At 41.1% G+C, this 24,654-nt stretch overlaps 1 protein-coding gene and 1 pseudogene across 2 annotated transcripts; one reads left to right on the forward strand and one right to left on the reverse strand.

Annotated features, from left to right (window-relative positions):
- Positions 1-774: 774 nt before the first annotated feature.
- Positions 775-23,550, reverse strand: AMD1 (adenosylmethionine decarboxylase 1). Its single transcript, XM_079779970.1, has 9 exons — positions 23,097-23,550; positions 6,833-6,919; positions 5,469-5,595; positions 4,095-4,197; positions 2,731-2,773; positions 2,488-2,632; positions 2,271-2,363; positions 2,033-2,188; positions 775-1,636 (listed from the first exon to the last, which is right to left on the reverse strand). Exons 1-9 carry the CDS (start codon positions 23,204-23,206, stop codon positions 1,496-1,498), a joined length of 1,005 nt encoding a protein of 334 aa, XP_079636096.1. The 5' UTR covers positions 23,207-23,550; the 3' UTR covers positions 775-1,495.
- On the forward strand, positions 16,063-23,078 carry LOC307105375 (ribosomal protein eL42-like; annotated as a pseudogene). The gene is made up of 2 exons: positions 16,063-16,092; positions 17,713-23,078. The product of its transcript is annotated as a ribosomal protein eL42-like (transcript).
- Positions 23,551-24,654: the final 1,104 nt, after the last annotated feature.

Below are 24,654 nucleotides of genomic sequence, written 5' to 3' on the forward strand. Positions count from 1 at the left end.
AAAAAAAAAAAAGTGTTTCGTTGATAAATACGGACAGAACAAAAACATCACTGCATTAAGCCACAACGAAAAAAAAAAGTGAGGACAAGAATTCAAAATGCAGTCAACTTTGTTTTCTACATTGCTTAAATCTTACAGTATTTGCAAATACAGCTAAACATGCCAACTTCTAAAAGCCTGTATTTCTAGTCATTTTCCATTGACCATTTTGGATTTTTGTATGTTTTACAGACAGCCTTCTGCTTCACTGCGTATGTCTGAATAACCTGAACAGTTCTCATTCACATGATCCTCTGAAACCATGGTGAAGAAAACACCACCAATAAGAGGAACACATAAAGTCAGAACACGATCATGTGCATCACAGTCACAGAACTTCAGGTCACAAGATGGCAATGACATGCATGCCGCTCTGAAATAAAAATTAAGGTGAATGACTTAATTTGACTTACTGAATCTAGTATAACCTTTGTTTTCTCCTTGCAAATATATATTTAGTGATAAATTTTTTTATACTACTACTTAGTAAGTTAGTAAAGACACGGTCCTCATGAGAAGCTATCTTATTTCACTGGAGAGCACAGAATGGCATAGTTCCCATATAGTTCTGCCAGTATAGTCTAAAATTAATTAGTGTCTTCCTTGCTAATCAACACTAGAAGTTTACTTTTGTCACCACCTTCTAAAAGAGCCAATGCCAATAAAAACTCCCTTGACCTTAAAAGAAAATTAAATCCTAGGGTCCATCCCCACCCCCCCGGGGTATAAGATTGGTATAGACCCAGTGTAACAGTGTATTGCTTTATTGGGGCGGGGTTGGGAGGGGAGACACCATGGTGAGGCACAAAATCAATCAAAGGAATACAAACTCAGGAAGCAATAATGTTAAAACAGTAGTACACAAAATGGTTAACTGCAATCACTTTCTTAAGAGGACTCCACTCGTGGAAGAAAAACTTTAATTGCCATTGCAAAAAACATCTGAATGAAGTAGAAATTGTTTTCAATAACATTAGTAGAGAATATGTTCTAGAAATTGGAGGTAACTGGATGTAACATCCTGGCAGCAATTTAATAGAACAGTCCCGGATGGTTAGGCTGAGGCCAACACCTAATGAGGACGAAAGCCTTGTCTGTGGGGAATTTTGGAGGATACCTGGAGAAATATTACACTGTGCATAAACCAAATTGAATTGTCATAAGTGTTGTAAAGTTTCATATAGTAAAAGTTTTTTTCTACATGCACTTCAATTTCACAGCAAGAGTGGCATAGGATGCCTAAACACAGAAGAGAGCATTCATGCAAGATATCTAACTCCTTGATATAATAATGCATACAATTCAAAATGATTACACTATCATTACATCTAGGGCTTTCTGCAACTACAAGGTGGTGGTTATGGAAAGCATGGCCCCCGGTATCAACATCTAAAAAGCAGCCACCACCTTCTTTTACGTGTGTTTCCTTTTTGCGTTTTTTCTTCATTTTTGTTAATCAACTCTGCTGCTGTTGCTGCTTCTTAGCAAAACTGGTAAAAACAAAGTTGTAATCATTGAACATAGCACTCTGGCAATCAAGACGTTTAAAACCTTCAATCTTCTGGGGCGAAGAAAGCACTGTGCGACATTTAGAACTCTGGGGAAGAAAATTAAATAAACTGTTAGTGCTTCCATACTGCAAAAGATTCACAAACAACATAGTCATGCCACAAATATTTAAAACATTTATCTTCATAAAACTATGGTATGTGAAATATCTTAAGCTGCCTTCTTATGGGCTTAAGTGAGATAAGATAACTTATGTCCACCAGCCCCCATCCCAATCCCAGTCCTGCCAACAGGGACAATAAAGAGTCCAGGGGAAGCCCACCAATTAACTAGATATAAAACAAGAACCAATAGAAATTTAATGAAACATAGGAAGCTTTTCATCCCAAAAACCTCAACTCGTATCTGACTGATAGGTACCATTTTATGACAATCCTCACTACCCTTATTTTCTGGAAGATTTTATTGTCAAAAAACAAAGTACCTGGTTTACAAACAAGGTGGTCACAAATTTTCCTGGCTTGAAGACTTCCACAACTTTCCTGATCAGGTCATCATAGGAGGTCTGACTTAAGTTCGTTTCAAAGCTAACATAAGAAAATTCTGGTTCTGGAGTGATGTGAATAGTCCAATAAGTTCCCTTGGAGAAACAGTTTTGTGTTAATAATGGAAAGGGCACACTTAAATATTTAAATAAGTATTAAGCTAATATTATTACTTACATCCGATTTCATGCCATTCATCGAATACCCACAAGGATTGAACATTGTGGCATCAATGACAGAACCTGGTATCAGGTCACGAATTCCACTCTCCTGAAAAGGAAAGAAAAGAAAAAAAGAGACTGAATTAAATACAAATTAAAAAAATAAAACAAGAATGAGTTAAACAATATATTTTAGTCCCCAAGCAGAATCCAGAATTATTGAAAATCCTTACACGAGTGACATCCTTTGCAGTAACACCATCTTTCATGTAGAACTGGTCCATAACTGCTGGGTCAAGCTCACTCATCAGAATTTCCAGGGTTTGATCTGGCTGACTGATTACCCTACTCTCTGGGAAATCCAAAGTATACAAGTACCTATACAAAAGTAAAAAATCATTTATAAAAATGACAACCAGCAGTTTAAAGTAATCTTATATATAAGAAAAAAATCCGTAAGATTGTGTCCAACATACCAACAGTCAGAATTCATACGTCCCATACAATACGCTGCTCCATCTGTTGAGGGAGGAGAAAGTAAAATAAATGCAACAGTTCCATTTGATAGGATGGTTTTTTTCTCACCCTTCCAATAGCTGGGATGATACTATTTGTCTCCTATCAGAAATATCAGTGAAGGAAAGTAAGTGGGTGAATTCACAAGTAGGCAAGACTCTCCCCCATCACCCTTTAAAATAGATATGTACATATTTTTCTGACTGTCATTTAGAAATTCTCTTTAGCAGCCAGTGAGTCAGTCTAAGTGGTGCTGAGAAAACTATGGCTCCTTCTCTCCTAAGACTCCATTAGGAAATAGAATTTGGTTACCTATTTATCTATTCTCCCAAGTAAATACAAGTTATTTTATGTAATACTTTCCATATTGTTTCAAAGCCTCACTCAACACAGTAAATTAACAATTGGTAGATATTTACACTAAATTACAATTAGCACTCTCTGATTTAGATCAGTTTAGTTTCATATTAGTAGATAAGAATAGAAATCTGATTTTCTTTTAAAATCATGCCGGTGAGTGACTTTGTCAAATTTTAAAAATGATCCTAAATTATCAGCTTCATCTAGGATATAAGGGTGTTGGATTGGATAACCCTTAGTTCCTTGACCTTAAACCTCAAAAAGGAAGGTTTATAGCCCTGGCCGGTGATTCAGTTGATTGGAGCATCGCCCAATACACCAAAGGGTTACAGGCTCGAATCCTAGTTGCAAGTTTGATATCTGTTCAGGCCATGAGAGGCAACTGATCAGTTTCTTTTTCACATCTCTCTCTCTCTCTCTCTCTCTCTCTCTCTCTCTCTCTCTCTAAAGCAAAAAAACCCCTTAATATGTATTTTTTAATAAAGATCTGTAAATAAAACATTTTGTAAATGAATGAAAGAAAATCTTGCCCAGTATAGTGAAGGCATACTATGATCTCACAGTTTGTCATTTATAAATCAGCTCAATTCCTGTATAGAATGCTGGATCAGTGTCTTACCACAGGATTATGCAGTCACTCACTGGGCATTTTTCTGGATGAAGGAATCATAGCCTTCATATCCACTAAATTTGATATAAATCAGAGCAAGTGACTAGATCAAGATTAATTTTCCCTCTAGCATATGACTAATTCATTTCATTTTCCATCATTTTAACAATGACCCGAAATGCACACACACACACATAAATCTAAAATTTATAATCAGCTATATTGATACACTTATCTTAATTATAAACATGCTACATTTGCATAAATGTGCTTTCATATATATAAAAGACTTCTGAAAAGATATACCTCTAAACTTTAATAAAGCAGGTTTCAATTCTATTTATTTAAACTTACTTGGGAAAATTGCATTAAGAAACTCTATTTCTTCCTGGAAATTCCGGTGTGGGTACCCTTGGTGAGAAGGCTTCATGAAATTCTTACGAGAATAAAAGAAGCTCTAAAAAAGGCAGATAAACCAATATCCATGAGTCACCTGCTCTTAGGAACAACTTTGTAAGCTGTGGAGAAGTCTCAACAGAGCATTAGTAATACAGAGTGCATCAATGACTTTCTACAAACTAAAATGCCCAGTCTACAGATGATGGGTCATAAAAATGATAGCAATTACGATACAATAGAGCAGTGGTTTCTGACCTGAGCATTTAAATAGACATGTAAGCCAAAATTTTGTGGGAGAACATGTGTACATTAAACTTTAAGAGTCAGTGATTCAGCACTGGCCAGTGTAACTCTGGTCATCCTTTGTCCTCAAGGATCATGGGTTCCACTCCCAATCGACACATACCAGGGTTTGGGTTTGTTCGCCACTTGGGGCATGTACATGAGGCAACCAATCAATGTTTATCTCTCACATCAATGTTTCTCTCTCTCCAGAATCAATGAAAAATATACCCGTAAGAAAAGAGTCAGTGGCCCTAACCGGTTTGGCTCAGTGGATAGAGCGTCATCCTGTGGACTCAAGGGTCCCGGGTTCAATTCCAGTCAAGGGCATGTACCTTGTTTGCAGGCACATATCCAGTGGGGGGTGTGCAGGAGGCAGCTGATCGATGTTTCTCTCTGATCGATGTTTCTCTCTCATTGATGTTTCTAACTCTCTATCCCTCTCCCTTCCTCTCTGTAAAAAATCAATAAAATATATTTTTTAAAAAGTCAGTGATCCAAAAATTAAGAACATATTGTTTGAGTTTCTTATGAGGATCAATAATTAACAAAAACTCTTTTAGGTCCTATGAATGCTCCCTACTGGGGATCGAGCCCACAACCTGGGCATGTGCCCTGATCAGAAACTGAACCCGGGACATCTTGGTTCATGGGATAATGCTCAATCCATTGAGCCACACCAGCCGGGCTCTCACCTTAATTCTTAAATGTTATCAGAATTTAACTCTATACTGTTGCCTTAACATAATCAACTTTTTATTATGAAAACTGGATTAATTTTTCTTGCTTTCACTTAGTTTCTTTGCCCTTCATATTAACACTTCAAGGAGTTAAATATTGAACATGTCTGGTTTCTTCATTTCTTTCTCCCATATGGATTTTATTCCAACTCATTTTCTGCTTCCTCCACATTCTGCTATTCTTCAGCATCAGGAAGAATATTCTTTCTCTCATGGTGTGCCCACCCTTACCCATTACAACCAAAGCAATAAGTATACAAATTTATTTATAACTTAAAGGATTAAATAATGTTTTTTGATTACTTACTTGTATTGAGTCAAACCCACTGTAATCCCTAGCAAGTTTCAACAGGGGAACCAGTGCTTTCAGCAAGAGGGTGGTACCACATGTCTTCAAAATGAAACGTCTCTTGGAGACAAACATGCTACTCTCACTACAATTGAAAAAAGTTACAATATTATAATGCTATTTATGTACTATTGATACAATTAACCTATTGTTGGACTATAATTTACAATATAAATTTTTGCTAATTTTAAATGTTAAAACCTCAAGGAAGCAAATAATGTACAGTAGTCTTCCTCTTCTATTATACAAAAACCAGTTTAAATTCTAGAACCCACAGAAACAGTCCTCGAATTCGTTATAAAGCATATTATCTCATTATCCACACCCTCTTTTTTACTAAATTTCCTCCTCACCTATCCTAAGACATTATTAAATTCATACTTTACCTCATCTTGCACCATCCACTCTCACATGTATTTCTACAGCCATATCATTACTTTTTACACTAGATAATAAGCTCAGTGAAGAAAGGAATGTTTGTTTTTACTCACCATTATATATCTCTATGGTACCTTGTTCAATCCAAGGCCCATTATCTTACCTTATAATAGACAAATATGCAAATTGACCACACCTTCGCTACGCCCAAGCCACGCCCACCAACCACGCCCACCAGGAAACCGTTGCAATGACGTTGGGGTGTGGCGGAGCCCAAGGCCGGGAAAGCCTCGGGGCGGAGGCTTTCCCGGCCTTGGGCACCAGAGGGGAGCCTGCACCAATCGCAGGAAACCACTGGGGGTCGGCTCCTGCGATCCTTAGCAGGGATGTTGGGTGCGGCCGAGCCCAAGGCCACTGCCCGGGCCCAAGCCCCGACCCTGAAAAAGGCAGAAGGCGGTGGCCACAGCCAAGGTCTGGGTCCCCGGTGCAGGCAGAAAACTGGTGCAGGCAGCCAGGTGAATGAAGGTCTATTGCACGAATCTTCGTGCAAACGGGCTACTAGTAATATGTATAAGAATTCAACATATTTATTGAATAAATTCTTTGTACCTATAAAAAGTCTGATGGCTTTTTTCTGTTATATATGGCAAACCTATTTGTACAGCAGAGCTAACTTCACTTTGCCTAAGGTTCTGATATTGAGAGGCATATACTAAAAGGAAGACCCCAATCTGTAAGATAAAGGTACAATGTCATTCTACCCACTTTATAGATACTTCCTGCTCACTACATGTAGGTAAAGATGGCAATCATTTTACAACATATTTTTAAAAATAAGGCTAAAATTATTGTAGAACTAAAGTCCAGAGGAACAATTTGCTATTCTATATATAGTATAATTCAGACAGAAATATGTTAGGTAACACTTGTTTTACAGGACTTACCTGAGTACATAAGCTTCCTGCTTGTCAGTTTTTGTCACACTTATGATTGAACATTGCACATCCTTCAAAAGTATGTCCCACTCGGATCTATTATTTAACAAAAAAGATGATTAATTCATCATACTATTTGCCTACTCTCAAAAATTATAAATCACATTTAAAAGAGCTTTTCAAAGATCAACAAAGCATATTATATATTTGTTGGCACATTCTTATTGTAGCGCCTCTTATGAATATCAACGTTTAGTTTTGTTCCAAAGTTATCTATCTATATTGACACCCATTAAATAAGATGACATTATTGGCATTTTACTAAGAAAAAAACAAGTAAACAAAATACCATGAATAAGCCATGCACAGAGGCAATTCAAAAGGAAACCAAGGCGCTGGCCGGTTTGGCTCAGTGGATAGAGCGTCAGCCTGTTGTCTGAAGGGTCCAGGATTTGATTCCTGTTGGGGGCACATGCCCAAGTTGTGGGCTTGATCCCCAGGAGGGGGCATGCAGGAGGCAGCCGATCAGTGATTCTCTCTCATCATTGATGTTTCTCTCCCTTCCTCTCTGAAATCAATTATCTAGAATAATAAAAGCATAATATGCTAATTAGACCTGACGTCCTACCAGATGAAGCCAGGGCTGTGAGGGAAGCCGGTGCCGGCAGCCAGGGAAAGGAAGGCCTACTCTTGCACGAATTCCATGCATCGGGCCTCTAACATATATACATAAAAGGCTAAGTGTCCGTCTGTCCAACCGGTAGCTATGACCACCAGGGGGCAGATGCTCAACGCAGGCGCTGCCATGAACCGCACTGGCCATGTATGTATATATAAAAGCCAAATATGCAAAATGTCCCTGTGGGAGTTTGGGAGACCCATCACTCATTATGATGTGCGCTGAACACCTGGGGGCAGCGCGGAACGAAGGGAGGCCCCAATCAGCAACCAGAAGGCCCCGATAGGCCCTGATCACCGGCCAGGCCTAGGGACCCTACTGTGCACAAATTTTGTGCACTGGGCCTCCCTCTAGTTTAAAAATAAATGGCATCACGGTCCTGGTGCTGACAAACCCAACATTCAGCTTCACCCAAGTGGGACACAGGCCCTGCCACCACCCCAGAGCGACACCCCACCAAATCGCAGCTAATGCTGCCAAGACCCCATGGCACAAAATGTGGACCACAGCCCAGCCCAGCCCAGCCTGGAAACGGTGGCTGTGGGTGCCGGGTAATGAGGTCACGTAGCAACGCCCGGCTTCCTCTCCCTAGCGACTAGCCTCCTTGGACTTTCTTCAGCTCAGGAACACAACTTGCTTTATAGCCAGGTGCAAACATTTTACAGTTTAACCAAATGTTTGAAGTGTTTTCCAGTGCCTCATCTCATTTGATCCTCACAGAAGTCCTAGAGTAGGTAGTAGACTCAGCAGAATCCTATTTTCTTTTCATTAGCAAGACATGAATAGCGATATTAAAATATTTCTTCTAAATAATTTCCTTTCAATGTGCATGAATCCGTGCACTGGGACACTAGTGTGTGTGTGTGTATGAATGAAACCAACGAAAACCATTACCTTTCACTAGTTTAAATGATTGAAGAAAAGCATATTAAAAATTGAGAAACATTATCAAAAAATGAAGGGGAAAAAAAGCCTTTGGCTAGCAATTCAACAGTGCAAGCATTCCCACAAGATCTTGGGAATACAATGTGGCTCTCTAATGAAATGGGAAAATGCCTATTTCAATAGAGTAGAAAGTCTGTAGTACAGGCAATAATAGAGAGCAAAACTGAAGCCATATAGATATACAACTAAGTAAACTAGTACCCCTACTGGTGAATGAACCTGCAATCAGGGCATGTGCCCTGACCTAGAACAGAACCAGCGATCCTCCCTTGGTTCATAGGTCGACGCTCAACCACTGAGTCACGCTGGCTGGGCCTTTGCCCATTCTTTAATTGGGCTGTTTGTCTTCCTTTGGTTAAGTTGTATGAGTTCCAAAAAATAAAGGGAAAAAAGGTATAAATAAATAAGAAGTTACATGAGTTCCTTGTATATTTTGGATATTAAACCTTTATCAGATGTATCATTGCCAAATATGTTCTCCCATACAGTGGGCTTCCTTCTCATTTTGTTGATTTTTTTTTTTTCTGTGAATGAAGTTTTATTTTGATAGTCCCATTTGTTTATTTTCTCCTTAGTTCCCTTTGCTCAGGAGATGTATGGGTAAACATAATGCTACGAAAGGTATCTGAGATTTTGCTGCTTATGGTTTCTTCTAAGATTTTTATGGTTTCATGACTTACATTTAAGTCTCAGCTTTTATTCTGTGTTGCTGACTGGATAAACTCATTCACTCTTTTGTCATGTCCCTTCTACTTAAGTCCATCCAGTAATTTTTATTCCAGTAATTATTTTTGTTATATTTTTAAGTTCTATCTTCTATTTTTCTGCTAAGACTCTTTCATTTTGAGAGTATTCACTCTTACTTATAAAATGGTTATGATAGCTACCTTTAAATCTTGATCTGCATCACCTCAAGGCTGGTGTATGTTGACTGTCTTCCTTTGAAAGACACCGAGAATATTCTGATCTGTATAATTGAGCAATTTATCATTGCAGCCTGAACATTATAATTATGTTACATAATTTAAAAAAAATGTTTAGGGGGGGACACACACAGAAACAGAGATCGATCAGCTGCCTCCCACACATACCCCAACTGTGATTGAACCTGCAACCCAGGCATGGCTCTGACAGGGAATTGAACCCATAACCCTTCAGGGTAAGGAGATGATGTGAGCCACACCAGCCAGGCCAACTTATATAATTTTAAATCTTATTTAAATCCTTTGGAGCATGTTGATTTAACAATTGTTTTAGCAAGCAATTGAAATGTTATGGTTCAGTCTTCAAGTTCTTATCTAACTTTTTTCTATGGGTTATGATACGATTTCAGTTTAGTTAGGGAAGGCTATTATTATGCATGCCACTAGAGGCCCAATGCACGAAATTCGTACAAGGGGCTTGGCCCTTGCAGCCCGGGCTTTGCCTGGAAGGTCATCGGGAAGGTCTTTCTGCCTCCGGTCTAATTAGCATATTAGCTCTTTATTATATAAGATGGTATTCAGATCTATCCTGCACTCAGTGGCCAGTCTGGTACTGGGAGATGAGCTATCAGTTCTCAAAGCCTTGGATCTTCTGTTTAGGGTCAGAGCCATACATGAGCAGCTCAGGGGTGTTCATATAAATCTTTTTGGGATTCATCTTCTTCAACTCTCTCTCCTTTCCATAATAGCTCTGACAATTTCTGGCCCAAAGGCAGAAGCAGGGGAACTTTTTGGTCCTCTGGCTAGAAAGCCAAGGCTTTAGGTTTCCCACTCTGCAGCAGGCTGCCTGTGATTATCTGTCTATCTTGGGCCAAATGGGGAGATGACAGAGGGAAAACAACAACAACAGGGATATATTCCTGATGCTATTCCATCTTGGGACTGCAGTTCTGCATCTGCCTGGCTACAATTACTACAGGACTGCATTATCTGTGGCAGGAAAGAACAGAAGAAAAAAAACCCACAAAATAAAACTAAACCAAAAGGGGATCCCACCCATTCTCTTTGAGCCAAAGGGACCCCTCCTTCCTGTCTTTACAGACGAGGAAAAGAGGACTTCTTGGAGTTCTTTATTTGCACCTGGTGTGCAGTTCCAGGCTTCTGGCAGCCTTTGAAACCACCGTAGGAGATTCCAGAGGAAAAAAGAAACAGAAACCATGGATGTTTCAGTGGCATTTTGAATTCTGGTTTCCTTCTTCCATTCACCTGCTAACATTTACTTTTCAGAGCCCTCACCATGCATTCTGTCCAGGGTTTTTAGTTGCATCTAGCAAGGTGCTTATTCCACCTTAATGGAAACCAGTGCTCCTGTAAGTCACTCACCGTTACTTCAACTCTGAAACCATACAGAAATCCTCCAGCAGTCATTATTTTTCCAAAGTCACAGTGTGAAAGAAAGCAATTATGTGAAAACACCTTAAACACAGTTGGATGGTCTATCAACCAAGTGGTTATAAAAACATAACCCTAAGAGAGCTGCTAGGCTCAGAAATATAATAAATACCAGAGGCCCGATGCACAAAATTCGTGCAAGAGCAGGCCTTCCTTTCCCTGGCTTCCCTTCGGCACTGGGGACCCAGGTTTCCCTCGCAGCCCCGGCTTCATCTGGAAGGGCATCTGGTCTAATTAGCATATTATGCTTTTATTATTCTAGATAATAGATCGGGGGAGGGGCAAGGAAGATGTGACAGAGAAGTAAAACTGAAGATATTAGTACAATGCTATACATGTGCATTAAGTGAATGGTGAAAAACCAACACCAAAACAGCTAAGAATTCCAGCATATCATTTAATCATATTTCTGTGGGAAAAATAAGTCCCCTTTTGTAAATAAAATGAGGCTTTATTGGATTCTAGCCACACCCACTCATTTATAGTGTCTATGGTTGCTTTCTCCCCTATAAGGTCAGAGGTGAGTAGTTGCAACATAGACTGTACTGTCTGCCTTGCAAAATTTTAAATTTTCTATCTGGTCCTTTACAGATTTTTGCTGACTCCTGTTTTAGAGGAAAGATTTTAAGTGCCCTGCTTTATGTCCAAATTTAATGATGAAAAAGACCAAGTATTTTGTACAGCTGACCAAGGCATTTTCTGAATTACTTGTTTGTGATTTCAAAGTGAGATAGTATCAAGTTAGAATGTAACAGCAGGCTCAGCATGGTGGAAGGTGTCTATGCTTTCTCCCCAAACACACTAACACCTAGACTAGTCTAAACTATTCTACAAAATTGGTCTTTTTGTCAGTCATTGGTACTTTACTTACATTTTAAATACAGATGAGTTCAATAAATCAAACTGACAACAAAGCAGAAGACAATTTTGGAATATATTTCATAGTGTTGATTTAGTGATTGGAAAATATTGCAAAAGATATTCAAAATGTTACACAATTGCAAGGTCTTACAAAACAATGAGAAGTCATAGATAAACAAACATATTCCAATTTGAATTACATTTTATTTACATAAGTGCCACCACCTCACCTCACCTCATGCATTTTCAACTGAGGATGACTGTCACCCAGAAAACATTTGGCAGTATTTAGAGACATTTTTGGTTGTCACATTGGTGGCAGTTCGTCATTAGAGACATGTAGTTGGTAGAGACCAGGGATGCTGCTACACCATAGGTAAATAGGACACAATAGTTAGATAGCCCAAAATGTCAAAAGTGCTGAGGTTGAGAAACCTAACTTAAAAGTAAAGTACTAAAAAATACTATCAGATCATGATAAAGGATCCCAAAGTAGTGTGCTCCTTTACTAATGGCAGTATATGGACTGAATGATCTCAGTCACCATGCCTGAAAAGCAAAACATTAATGACAAGCCGTATTTTATATTTAAACCTTCCTTAAAGAGTGTGGTCTAGCCCTAGCTGGTTTGGCTCAGAGCATCGCCCTACGGAATAAAGGGTCCCAGGTTTGATTCCGGACAAGGGCACCTCCAGGCCCTGATTGGGGCACATGAAGGAGACAAACCAATCTATGTGTTTCTCTCACATTGATGTTTCTCTCTGTCTTTCCCTCTCTCTTCCACTCTCCCTAAAAAACAAACAAACACACACAACAACAAATAAATGGAAAAATATCCTCGGGTGAGGGTTAACCAAAAGAAAAAAAAAAAGTTTTTAGAGACAGAGATAAGGATGAGAATCATCTACTGGCTGCCTCTTGCATGCCCCCTACTGGTAATCAAGCCCATAATCTTGCCAGGTGCCCTGATTGGGAATGGAACCGGTGAAGTTTTTGGTGCATGGGATGATGCTCAACAACCGAGGCACACTGGCCAGGCCTGACTACATTTTTTTAACTCAGGTCAAATGATCTTTAACAAAAATACCAAGACTACACAACTAGGAAAAAACAGCCTCTTCATTAAATGTTGGGAAAATTGGGTCTCCACACAAAAGAGTGAAGTTGCAGCCCTACCATATGCAAAAATTAACTCAAAATGGGTTAAAGACTTATGGGAAAAGTCTGACACTGGATTTGGCAATGTTTTCTTGGATGAAACAGAAAAAAGCACAGGCAACAAAAGCAAAAATAGACAAACAGGACTACATCAAACTTAGTAACTTCAGTGCATCATAGGAAAGCACTCGACACGAGTGAAAAGAAAACCTGCAGAATGTTAGAGAAAATATTTGCAAATCATATATCTAACAAGAAGTCAATATCCAGAATCTACAAGAAACTAACAACAAAAGCAACCCAGCTAAAAAAAAAGGCCAACAAGCATATGAAAAGATGCTCTACACAAATCATAAAAGAAATGCTAATCAAAACCACTTCATACTCTTTAGGATGTAAAAAAAAAAAAGGGGGGGGGGGATAACATGCGCTGGCAAGGAGCAAGGATGTGGAGAAACTGTAACAATAGTGCACCTTCGGTGAAAACTACGAATGATCTAGCAATCCCACTTCGGGGTATATATCCAAAAGGATTCAAAACAAGATATGGAAGAGGTATTTGCACATCCATGTTCATTATAACTCACAAATGTCAAAAGGTAGGAAGCAACCCTAATGTCCATCAAGAGATTAATGGATAATGAAAATGTGGTATCCTATCTAATAATAGACAAACATGCAAATAGACCGCACCTTCGCTATGCCCAAGCCACGCCCACCAGCCAATCAGGACGAGTATGCAAATTACCCCAACAAAGATGGCGGCTAATTTGCATATCAAGACAGCATCGAAAGAAGCCAAGAGCTGCACAAGGGAGCAAAGCTATGGAGAAGCAAGCAAGCGGGGGGGGGGGGGGGGGGGAGGAGAGAAGGGAGGAACGGAGACAGGGTCGGGGGCGAAGGGAAAAGCAGGCAGCTGGCGGAGAAGGCGGGGCGGGCGACAAGGGAGGAGCGGAGGCGGGGCCGGGGGAGAAGGGAAAAGCAGGTGGGCTGTCAGAGAAGGCGGGGCGGGGGAGAAGGGAGGAGAGCAGACAGGGCGGGGTAGAGTGCAGCAGGAAACCCTATTGCAGGATTTTTCCTGCAACAGGAACGCTAGTATACATATAATGGATAATTCACCCTTAAAGGAAATATTTTATCACCTGCTACATGAATGACATTATGCTAAATGAAATAATCCAGTCACAAAAGAACAAATACTATGTGATTCCACTAACGAGGTACCCAAACTCATATGAAGTATCTAAAGTAGTTAAAATCATAGAGAAAGTAGAAAGGCAGTTGTCAAGGACTGGGGGAGAAAGGAGGGGAAATAGTATTTTATAGGTATAGTTTCACAAGATGAAAAAGGTTCTAGAGACCTGTTGCGCAACAATAAGAATATACTTAACAATCTTGAACTGTACACTCAAAAGTGGTTAAAATGATAAATTTCATGTTTGATTTTTTTAAACTACAATTAAAAATGTAAATGACTGAGGGAACAATGCTGCTGGAGGGTTCTCACCCTTATCACCTAAGGAATTAGAATCGAGTTTGACCCTACTCTGAGATCCAATAGGTCAGACACTACAGATGGCCCCTGAAAATTTGCATTTAAAAGGCCTCCATGTGATTAGATTCCACTAATGGATTACTTTCTTAAAGCAATTTACTCAAAAAGCCTATTTGAAGCTGCCCTCAACTGTGACTACCTAATAACACGACTTTTCTTACATTCAGGCCTCTATACCTTACCAAGATAGCAGTCTTTGGGTCATACCCTAAAACATAAGCTCATTCTTCAACAAAGCCTAGGCTTGACCAAAACAAATTCTGAACATGCCTTCTTAGGGCAGTTAATTCAAGATATCTAGAGAAATAAGTACTCTCCTTTTTTTTTTAACAAATCAACCCAATAATCACAGTATTCTCCATCTCAAATCTCTACCCCAAATTTAAATTACTATCAGTATAATTGTTGTTTATGGTACTTTCAATGTGCACTTCTTAAAGAAAGGTGGCTTAGAGACAGCAGTTCAAACTTTTCTGAAACTGTTAGAAATGTAATGAGTTTAATTCAACAGGAAACTTTTCTACTCCAAAGCATTTAAACTAAAAGGTTTTTTTAGCAATGGGTTGTAAATTCATTCAATGTAAATTATCAATTCTGCAATACTGTAGTCAAGTAAGGCATGAGTCATGGGAATGAGTCCTGGGAAAGTTAATGCTGAGGTGTGATTTACTATCTTTGCAACTGCCCCTAATACTTTACTGCAAGTTATATTTTAGCTTATAAAAACAAAAATACCTGGAAGCTTCTCACAATTAATGAAATTTTTATTTATTCTCTTTACTTTACTTCCACTAGAATTTCCCACCTGAACCCACCCACCTCTTACTAAGAATAGGTCAAATTTGTGAATTCAAAAGCAAAAGCCTACTTTATTCACAAAAGTTTTATAAATTAAACTCCCCCCCCCCAAATTTCTTATTTTATTTTTTTACTTTTTTATTACTCAGATGTTTCTTTCTAATGAATTGACCATTACATTTCCTAAGTTCTGAAATGGCCAACAGACCAGAGAAAGACATTTCTTTAGGCTCCTGCTTGAAACCAGCAGCTTCAGCAAACTGCTGGCCTTGATTCAGGGCCATCCAAATTTCTTATTTTCTGACAGACTTCCTCCTCATTACTTCCATCCATCCCAAAGCTACCATTAAAATAAGACTTTTGTTTGGTCCAACTTAGTGCAGGAATACACTTTTATACATACTTTTGAAATCTGAAAAATTAGTAGACAAAACTGCAGGTTAAGATACTACTTCTTTTTACATTTCAACTTTAAATAACGTGTGAAATAAGTCAGTTTTAGAACACATCATCCTTTCCTTATTTACTTGGATATGCCAGGACTATTGCTTTCCACTAACAGATGATTAACCAATATTCTTTAACCCAGCCCATACCAAACAAAATTTTCTATTAAAAATGACCCCCCCTCAATTATATGTGTCCCTTTGATCTCCCTTTAGAAATTAGTAAAAGATTACCAGTATTACAAAATTGCTTGGAAAGATAAGCCTATTTTACTTTAAGTGTGTTCTATTCCCTCATGCCACATGAAAAAAAAAAAATCAACTCCAGATGGACTGCAGATATAAATATGAAAGGTAAAACAATGTTGAGGGATGAGCAAAGATATCTCAAATAGTTGTGGACAAGCTCAGGGGAGGCCTGCATGGCCGCCTTACAAACTCAAAGACGGAAAGTAACCACCTAACATGGTCTGAAATGAAAACTTCCTAACTAAAAGCGAATCTAATGATCAAAATAAACAGGAACAAAATAGAAACAGAGGCATGGATACAAACCACAGACTGACAGCTGTCTGAGGGGAGGGGAAACTGGAATATGATGAAGAGATTAGCAAAAGAACATATAATGCATAATCCACAGACAACAGTGTGGTGATGGCCAGAGAGAAGGGTGGGATGGGGACATCTGTAATAGTGTCAAGTAAAAAAAATAAATGGATAGAGATAAAAAATAAAAGTGAGTCTCGGCAGGTAGTCCTGTACTAAGCAGGAATATTCCTTGACAAAGGCCAACCTTTATCTTAACTGAGCCTATTGTCTTTTTTGCATCTACCTGACAACACATCTTTGTCAGTCATCTTCTTTTCCAGACCCCTAAGGGCACAATCACTGTACCAGAGCAAACCAAAGAACCCTCACTGTTTTCATGTTAATTGTTCAGTTAGGTGTCCTATACCCACCAATGTAAAAGAAGTGTCTATTCCGTCTACTTTTTATCCAATTCTAGAGATTTCCAAGCTTTGCATTCTCCAACCTTCCTAATCACCAAGAAATTTCATGTAACCCCTCTAAGTTTTTTTCCCTTGTTGCTGGAAGCCAACTCCAGCATGTCATAATTGCAAGAGTTTCATCAAAAGGTTGATGGAACTTGGGGACTCAACAAGGGCTGAGTCACATATGTTATCGCCTGTTGGAAATGGCTAAAGGTATTTCCCCAAACCTGAAAAGGATGATTGCTTGCTGCCAGACAGCTTAGGGCATCTTAATCTACATGTTATTGCCTCCTACTGGACCAACACCTGAACAGCCACAGGCAATTCCCCATTCTGACAATGGACTGTGTATACAAAACCCTACCCTTTGATGTGTATATCCACCTTGCTTTAGGACAAATTATGTTAATAAAAAGCAAGGGGTCCTGAGACAAGGAGAACTTAGTTCTTTAGCTAAGTTTTCTCTGACTCCCTACAATGCCCTTCAAAATTATGTTTCGTCTCTGGACTCTTATTTAATTTATGCACAGCCTTTCACCAGATTGCCGAACCCTTCTAGATGCTGGATCAAGACCACTGGCATTACCTTGTATTCTGATGTATAAAATAAGTGGTAAAACTGACATTTTCCAAAGCACTTTCTCAGTCCGTTGCTTCCCAGCAAATTTTCTCAGCTTGGTTCAAATAAACTCAAAGATTCTCTACAGGTTTGGATGTTTCTTATGTCGTGACAGAGTACATAAAAACTGCTAACCATTAAAGGGAAAATATTAATAAATTGAACTATATTAAACTTATGTGTTTCTATTTTCAAAGGTATCATTAATAAGGAAACCCATAGAGGGTATATTTGTAATACACATATTGGACAGAGAATTCATCCATAACATATTAAGAACTATAAATAAAGTCACCCCAGAAAAAAATAGACTTGAACATTTCACAAAAAATATCCATATGACAAATAAAGATATAAAAAAGGAAGCTAGCTTCCTATAGTCTGATGAGAAATAACATACTACTACCACACACACAATAGCTAAAGTTAAAAAAACAAGTGTTAGCTTTCCCTGCTGATAGTGCTCTCGCAAACTGGTGAACATTCCTAAAACCCGCTGAATTTTCTGTAAGAAGTGTGGCAAGCATCAACCCACAAAGTAACACAGCACAAGAAGGGCAAGGATTCTCTCTATGCGCAGGGAAGGCGGCATTATGACAGGAAGCAGAGTGGTTATGGTGGGCAGACTAAGCCTCTTTTCTGAAAAAAAGGCTAAAACTACAAAGAAGATTGTGCTGAGGCTTGAATGAGTTGAGCCTAACTGCAGATCTAAGAGAATGCTGGCCATTAAGAGATGCAAGCATTTTGAACTGGGAGGAGATAAGAGAAATGGTCAAGTGATCCAGTTCTAAGTTTCATATTTTGTTTTATTATATGACAAAATCTTGATAGGTTCAAATAAATAAAAAAATAAAAAGACAAGTGTTAGATGAAGATATGGAGCTACTGGAACCCTCAAGCTAGATATATGCACTCTCCAACCTAACAGAAATACATAGTGTTCACTAAAAGACACATGTAATCTATTTGTATTAGCAAACTAGAAACTATCCAAATGCCCATAGCAGTAGAATGGATAAATTGTGGTATATCAACACAAAACAACTGTAAGCACAACAATGAGAATGAACTACAAAACCTCAAACATAATATTGACTGTGGGAGGCCTTACATGATGCAAACTAAATGATTCCATATCTATGGTATGTTAGAAGTTAGGATACTGATTACCCCAGGGTTAGAGGGGACAGGAAAATAACTGTTACGAGGTGCAACGAGGAGTTCTGGCTAGTTATATTCCTTAAACTATAGTGACACCAGTGTGATCAGTTTGTGAAAACTAGGTTTGCATTATGATTTTCATAACTTTTTTGTTTCAACAAAAAGTTTAAAAAAATCTGTATTCAAAAGACAAGCTGTTTTACGAAGAGCCAGATTTTTCATACTATACTTCTTTCTTTGGCCGATTACCACTTCCTCAAACTCTGCTGGAATATTGCCTTCAAAATTACCTTATGGCTTTCTCTCTTGGTTCAAAATCTTTGGAATTATTTTCATGTCATAATTCTTCAAGCTCCACACCACTTCCAATTAAATATTTTAGTCCTTATACATCACAAAAACAGCTTTTCTCTAAAATCATTTCAGCAATTTTCCAAATTCATATTCATCTTTGTTATTGTACAAAGAGTTTGGGGCTATATAATGCTCTAAGTTGATTTCATACAGACGCAAATTGCTAAGTTTACATACTTGGGGGGAGGGCAGAGAGAGTTCAACAGCAACCAAAATTATTCTTTGGTTTGTAGCAGTAAATACAACATATATGCTAATAACTAAATTAATATTCCTATTTTCGAGGCAATTCAATTATATGCATGGTGAGAATCACTGAAAAGATAAAGTTACTATGCAAAAATAATCAGATTGGTTTTTGGAGGCATGCATATATTTATTTTAACCTGTGTTTTAGATCTTCAAATTATATTCATCTTTTTTAAAAAAATGTATTTTATTGATTTTTTACAGAGAGGAAGGGAGAGGGATAGAGAGTTAGAAACATCGATGAGAGAGAAACATCGATTCAGCTGCCTCCTGCACACTCCCCACTGGGGATGTGTCCGAAACCAAGGTACATGCCCTTGACCGGAATCGAACCTGGGACCCTTCAGTCTGCAGGCAGACGCTCTACCCACTGAGCCAAACCGGCTAGGGCAAATTCTAGTCATCTTTATCTAAAAGATTTCTGACATACACACCTACTTGTCAAACTATCAATCACAAGATAGTGACCACTTCTACCACTCCCCAAAGGTCCCTCAGGCCTGTTTATAATCCACACCCTTCTCTTTACTCCCAATCCTTAGGCAACCACTGGTGTGATTAGTATGCATTTTCTAGAAACTAAATCTTTAAGAAACTACCAAACCATTTCCCAAAGCGGTTTGTTCGCGTTCCACTCTCACCAGCAGTGCATTAGAGTTCTGGTTCCTTCACAGCCTGTCAGCGTTTGGATATCAAAATTATGCTAATCCCAAAATGAGCTGGGAAATGTATCTTCTCTCTATTCACAAGAATGTGTTAAAGGCTGGAATTATGTCTTCCTTGAATGTTAGAGAGAACACTCCAGTGAAACCATCTGGGGCCAGAATTTTCTTTATGGGATAATTGATTAATGACTAATTCAATGTATGTAATGGTTATAGGACTACTTATATTTCTATTTCTTCTTATACCAATGTTTGGAAAGTAATTTTTTTCTAGAAATTTTCCCATAACATGTTTAATGTCGTAGCAGGTGTAGTAATCCTGTTAGAACATTTGTGCCTGCTCATTCTCATGTCCTTAGGTTTTACATTTGATATACAGTGTAAAAAGTAGATTTACTTTTTAATTTTTTTTAAATATATTTTATTGATTTTTTTACAGAGAGGAAGAGAGAGGGATAGAAAGTTAGAAACATCGATGAGAGAGAAACATCGATCAGCTGCCTCTTGCACACCCCCTACTGGGGATGTGCCCGCAACCAAGGTACATGCCCTTGCCCGGAATCGAACCTGGGACCCTTGAGTCCGCAGGCCGACGCTCTATCCACTGAGCCAAACCGGCTTCGGCACTTTTTAATTTTAATCAAATCTATTAAAATCTTTTAATTATAACCTTCCACCTGTTTACATTTTAATGGAATTACTGAGAGTAGAGACATGAGGCAAGGACAAGCAAGGATTTCTGGCTTCCAAATTTTTATATCATTCAATAAAAACAAAACTACTAAAGACTGCTTCATATTAATCCTTCTACAGAATAATAAATCTAAAGTTTCCCAGTGACACTATCTCCTCTATTTGAATAAAAACTACATCAAATTATTGTGTAGCCTTTTAAATTACAATCTGATATACTTAATTCTTCACCCTTGGTTGAGGGGGGTGGGTGGGAGAGATTTTGTTCTAAAGATAAATATAAAACACTTATAACATTTGTACAGTGGTTACTTAGTGTGTGTCACTGTTTTTAAGCATTATATATACACTAACCCACTTAATCCTCACAACTACCCCATGAAGTAGGTACCATTATCATCTCCATTTTAGATGTGAAAATATACCACACAGCTAGTCATTAAATGTTGTTTGATTAAAATCTAGACATTCCAGAGGCCATGCATCATTTCATTATGCATATTCTTCTTCTAGATGAAGATTATCTTTCCACCCTCTTGCCAGGTTATCACTCTAAGTGACTTATCTACTAGCATCTAATATTTTTTCAGGTACTTTTAAAATCTCCTAGTAACATAACCTACCCGGTGCATTCTTGCTTGACTGACAGTTCACGGAAAAACTTTCCCAAAAAGGCTACCAATGGACTTCTCAGTTAAATCGATAGACTTTTTTCGTTCTTAGTTACTCCATCTACAACAGCGAAAACACCCTAGAGAAAACTCTCAAAACAGTGATTTAACGAATGTTAAATACGTACAAAACGTGCACTAAATTATGAACTGTACAAAACAGAATATTCTGCCCTTGAAGATTAAACTTTTGCAATTTCATGACCCATATTCAAGTAGTAAGATAAATGCTACTGATAAAGGCACAAAGGAAAAGTGGTTCTCAAGTATTTAAAGAAAGCAAGCTGCCCTTCCTTTTATAAGCCTTTCTCTCCCTCCTGGACTCAGGGAACTCTTTTAACCACCAAAAAAAAAAAAAAAAGCCCAAGCTTACATTCTGGCATTTCTACCCAAGAACTTGGAGAAAGGGTAAAACTAAAACCCTCGTCCCTTTATTAAGAACGTGTCCTTCCAAATAAAACTTTTAAAAAAACATTTAGCGAGTCAGGGCAAAACAAGGCTCCTCATTTTTAAAAAAATAAGGTTTTCTAAATCATTTTTCCAAAGCATATCACCAACACCAGGGAGTTTTTCCCAACGGTGAAAGGGAGGAAATCTAAGCTTTCATATATATTTGTAAGAAAAGTCACTGCTTCCTATAACATACATACAAAGTGCTTAGAACGGAGCCTGGCACACGGTCAACACTTTCAGGGTCGCACAAAGCTTGGAAAACGAGACCTTGTAACGTGAGCTCTCACGACGCTCTTCTACCAGAGAATCCTTCAAGACACAACGCCTTCAAGTCCCGGCAGCACGTGTCCTGCCGGATCCCCCGCTCCAGTTGCTTTTTGTCAGCGACAGCGGGGAGCGCAGCCAACATTCCTGAAACGCCCATTGGCCCACACCCCGGCCGGGCTCGCGGCGGGGCCCAGCCGCTCATTGGTCGTCCACTCTCAATGAAGCGGCCGCGCCGGTTCCTGCGCGGCACCGCCGCACTCGTGTGCGCAGGAGCCTCCGAGGCAAAGGGGGCGGCCGGCCGTCAGCGCGCCCCGGGAGCAGGCCCCGGCACCTGCGGCGCCGCCGGCGCGGGCCTTCGCGCTCCGATCAGCCCGAGACCCCGGCAGACCTCTCGCCGCCTGCGCAACCAGCCCGGCTCTCTCGCGTGACTGCCGGGGTGGGAGGCTGGGGCCCCAGAGGCCTTTGCTGGCTCGTGCATGCAAGGTATTACGTCCCGAGCCAGCCGGGCCTCTAAGCTCGTCCATGTCGGCAAACCCGACTCTGCCCCACGCCTCGCCGGGACCCCAACGACTGGGTAACAGGTTACACAAACCAAGGTCAAGAGTCGCGGCAGCAAGCCTCGGCGGGCTCTGCGGCCGTCGTGCGGGGAACGCCCCGAAAGGCTTTGGTGCAGAGCATGTTTAGGGCGGCGGTGGGGCCCAGCCACTGCGACAACCACCGCCACCCCCCCCACCCCCGCCGCCCGGGCGCCACACGCTGCCGGCGCGGACCGCGAGCCGGAGGCCTGTTCGCCAGCCCCAGTCGGGGGCGCGGAGGGCCTCTCCGACCCCGCTGCACGCGGCGAGAACCAGTCCGGTTCTGACCCGCTCCCTCCCTCCCTCCCCCAACCCCCAGAGCGGGCACGCCCGAATTAGCGCCTGACCCAGCCCGCCCAGCCACACCTGCCGGGAAGGGCGCCCTCGCGGACCCCCAGGCTACCCTCGCCCGGGGCCTCGGACCGCCGAACCGCTCCGAGCGGCGCCGCCCGCGGCCCGACCAGGGACGTTACCTGAGCACGCGGCGGCACCGGCCTGCTCCCCTCCCCCCCGGGCTGCGCCCGCCCCGGCCCGGCAACGGCGACGGGAGAAACCGGCCCGGGCCCCGCATGGCAGGGGCGCTCCCTCCAGCACCGGGGACCCCCTTTCGCGGCGTGGAAATAACCTCCGAAGGCGGGGCTGTTCCCACCTGAAGGCTGCGAGAGCCCGGCTCCCCACCTCCGCCCCTGGTTAGTGTCTCCCAGGCGGCGACAGCGCCAGAACCGACTGTGGGCGAGCGCCGCGAGCAAGCACCCACCTTGGGATGGTGCGGAGATCCCCAGATCCTTGGCTCGCGTCGGGTTGCTGCTTGGAGAACCAAACCTCCAGTAGCTTCTCGGTCCCTTCGAAAAAATGTGCAGCTTCCATCACCGTGAGACTAGCGAACAACCAACAACCACAGAAAATCAACTAAATTAAATCTCTTCTCCCGCCGCTGCTGCGGATTGTTCCAGCGGTTTCAGGTTCCTTTTTTTTTTTCTTTTTTTTTGCTACAATTTTATATTAACTTTTTTTAAAAAAAGAATTAATAAAATTTTCCCGGCTTTTTTTTTTTTTGTGTGTGTGTGTGTGAGCGAAAAGTTGAACGTGAGTCTATTGGAAATAGAGGCAGATACAGTTCAGTCTCTTGTAGTCCGCTGTTTCCCCGTTAGAGAGCGAGCTGAGCGAGCGCTAGCTAATGTCGCCGGCCATACTGTGGAAGCGAGAGCGCTGCGTGAGCAGCGGCTTTATATACGCCGTCTCCCTCGACAGGCCCGGAAGTGACGCACGTCCCGCCCCTGCGGCTCATAGCTGCAGCCGCCTGTCCGTCACCCGCGGCCAAGTTGCGGCTGGCTGGCCGCCGGCCTGCGAGGAGCGCGGGGAGCTGCCTGCCGCGCTGCGGTTCGGGCTCGCGCTGCTCCTAGGGCGGGAGATGGCCCGAGGTTGTCCGACTGGGGGCCGGGAAGCGGGCATTGCCTGCCGAGGGGGTGGGAGAGCGGAGCGGAGCGGAGAAAGGCTGTGCAGTCCTGCGTACAACCACTGGTTAGGCGATAACGTGGGTGGGTCCTGAGGCAGATCGGCGCGGCGGGGGCGGGGGCGGGGGCGGGGGCGGGGGCCGCTGCTGGGCTGGCGTGGTGGTTTTGATCCCGTGCATTTCGCCGCGATTGCTGAGGTGCTCGGCCATTCTCCGAAGGGTGTCCCTCCCCACACCGCCGGCGAACGAAGCAAGGCATTCAAACCCAGCATTTGTCCACCTTTGACGCACATGGTGCCAAGGATCAGATTAGAAGGCGCTTTAGTTCACGCCTTCGCTGCTCTACGAACGAACGCGGCTCTCGGCCCGTTTACACAATAGCCAGAAGCGTCGTCTTCTTGTTTAAAAAAAGGAAAAGCGAGGAGGCTCCCAGCCCTGGAGGGCTCGGGTTCTACCTGCCTCCCACCCTGTGGCTCGCCCAAGCCTCGGAGTTGGCCAAGCGCAGCAGCTGCCATGGAGCGCTGGCAACTCCATGCTCCATTAGGTCAACTGGTGGGAATTTATTCTGCAAAACTATTTCTAGAAACGGATTTGTTTAATATAATAATTTGAAATTGATGATATTTTTCTTTAAATTGTCTGGAGTTGATTAACTGATTGAAAGGGGTCTCCAACTGCCTCCAAAATTGACAGTGCTACCATCTCAGTGTATCAGAATGTACATGGAAATTAGTGAAAAAAGGATCCAAAGCTATCACTAGAGGTTATTTAAAGAACAATGTATCTAATATTTCAGTAATAAATGTAAAGTGTCTAACAGTTGCCAAGTAATACTCATTTTAACCTGAGGTGAAAAAATTGC

The sequence above is a fragment of the Cnephaeus nilssonii genome, assembly GCF_951640355.1.
Source record: "Cnephaeus nilssonii genome assembly, chromosome: 9".
Lineage (NCBI taxonomy): Eukaryota > Metazoa > Chordata > Mammalia > Chiroptera > Vespertilionidae > Cnephaeus > Cnephaeus nilssonii.

Bases quoted from the DNA above. Each gene is read 5' to 3' on its own strand.
- AMD1 (XM_079779970.1), bottom strand. From the start codon at position 23,206: ATGGAAGCTGCACATTTTTTCGAAGGGACCGAGAAGCTACTGGAGGTT. The intron at 5,596-6,832 runs GTAAGTCCTGTA...TTTCAATTGTAG, and splicing joins CAGGAAGCTTATGTACTCAG to TGAGAGTAGCATGTTTGTCT. The intron at 2,189-2,270 runs GTAAGTAATAAT...TGTTTCTCCAAG, and splicing joins TGAATGGCATGAAATCGGAT to GGAACTTATTGGACTATTCA.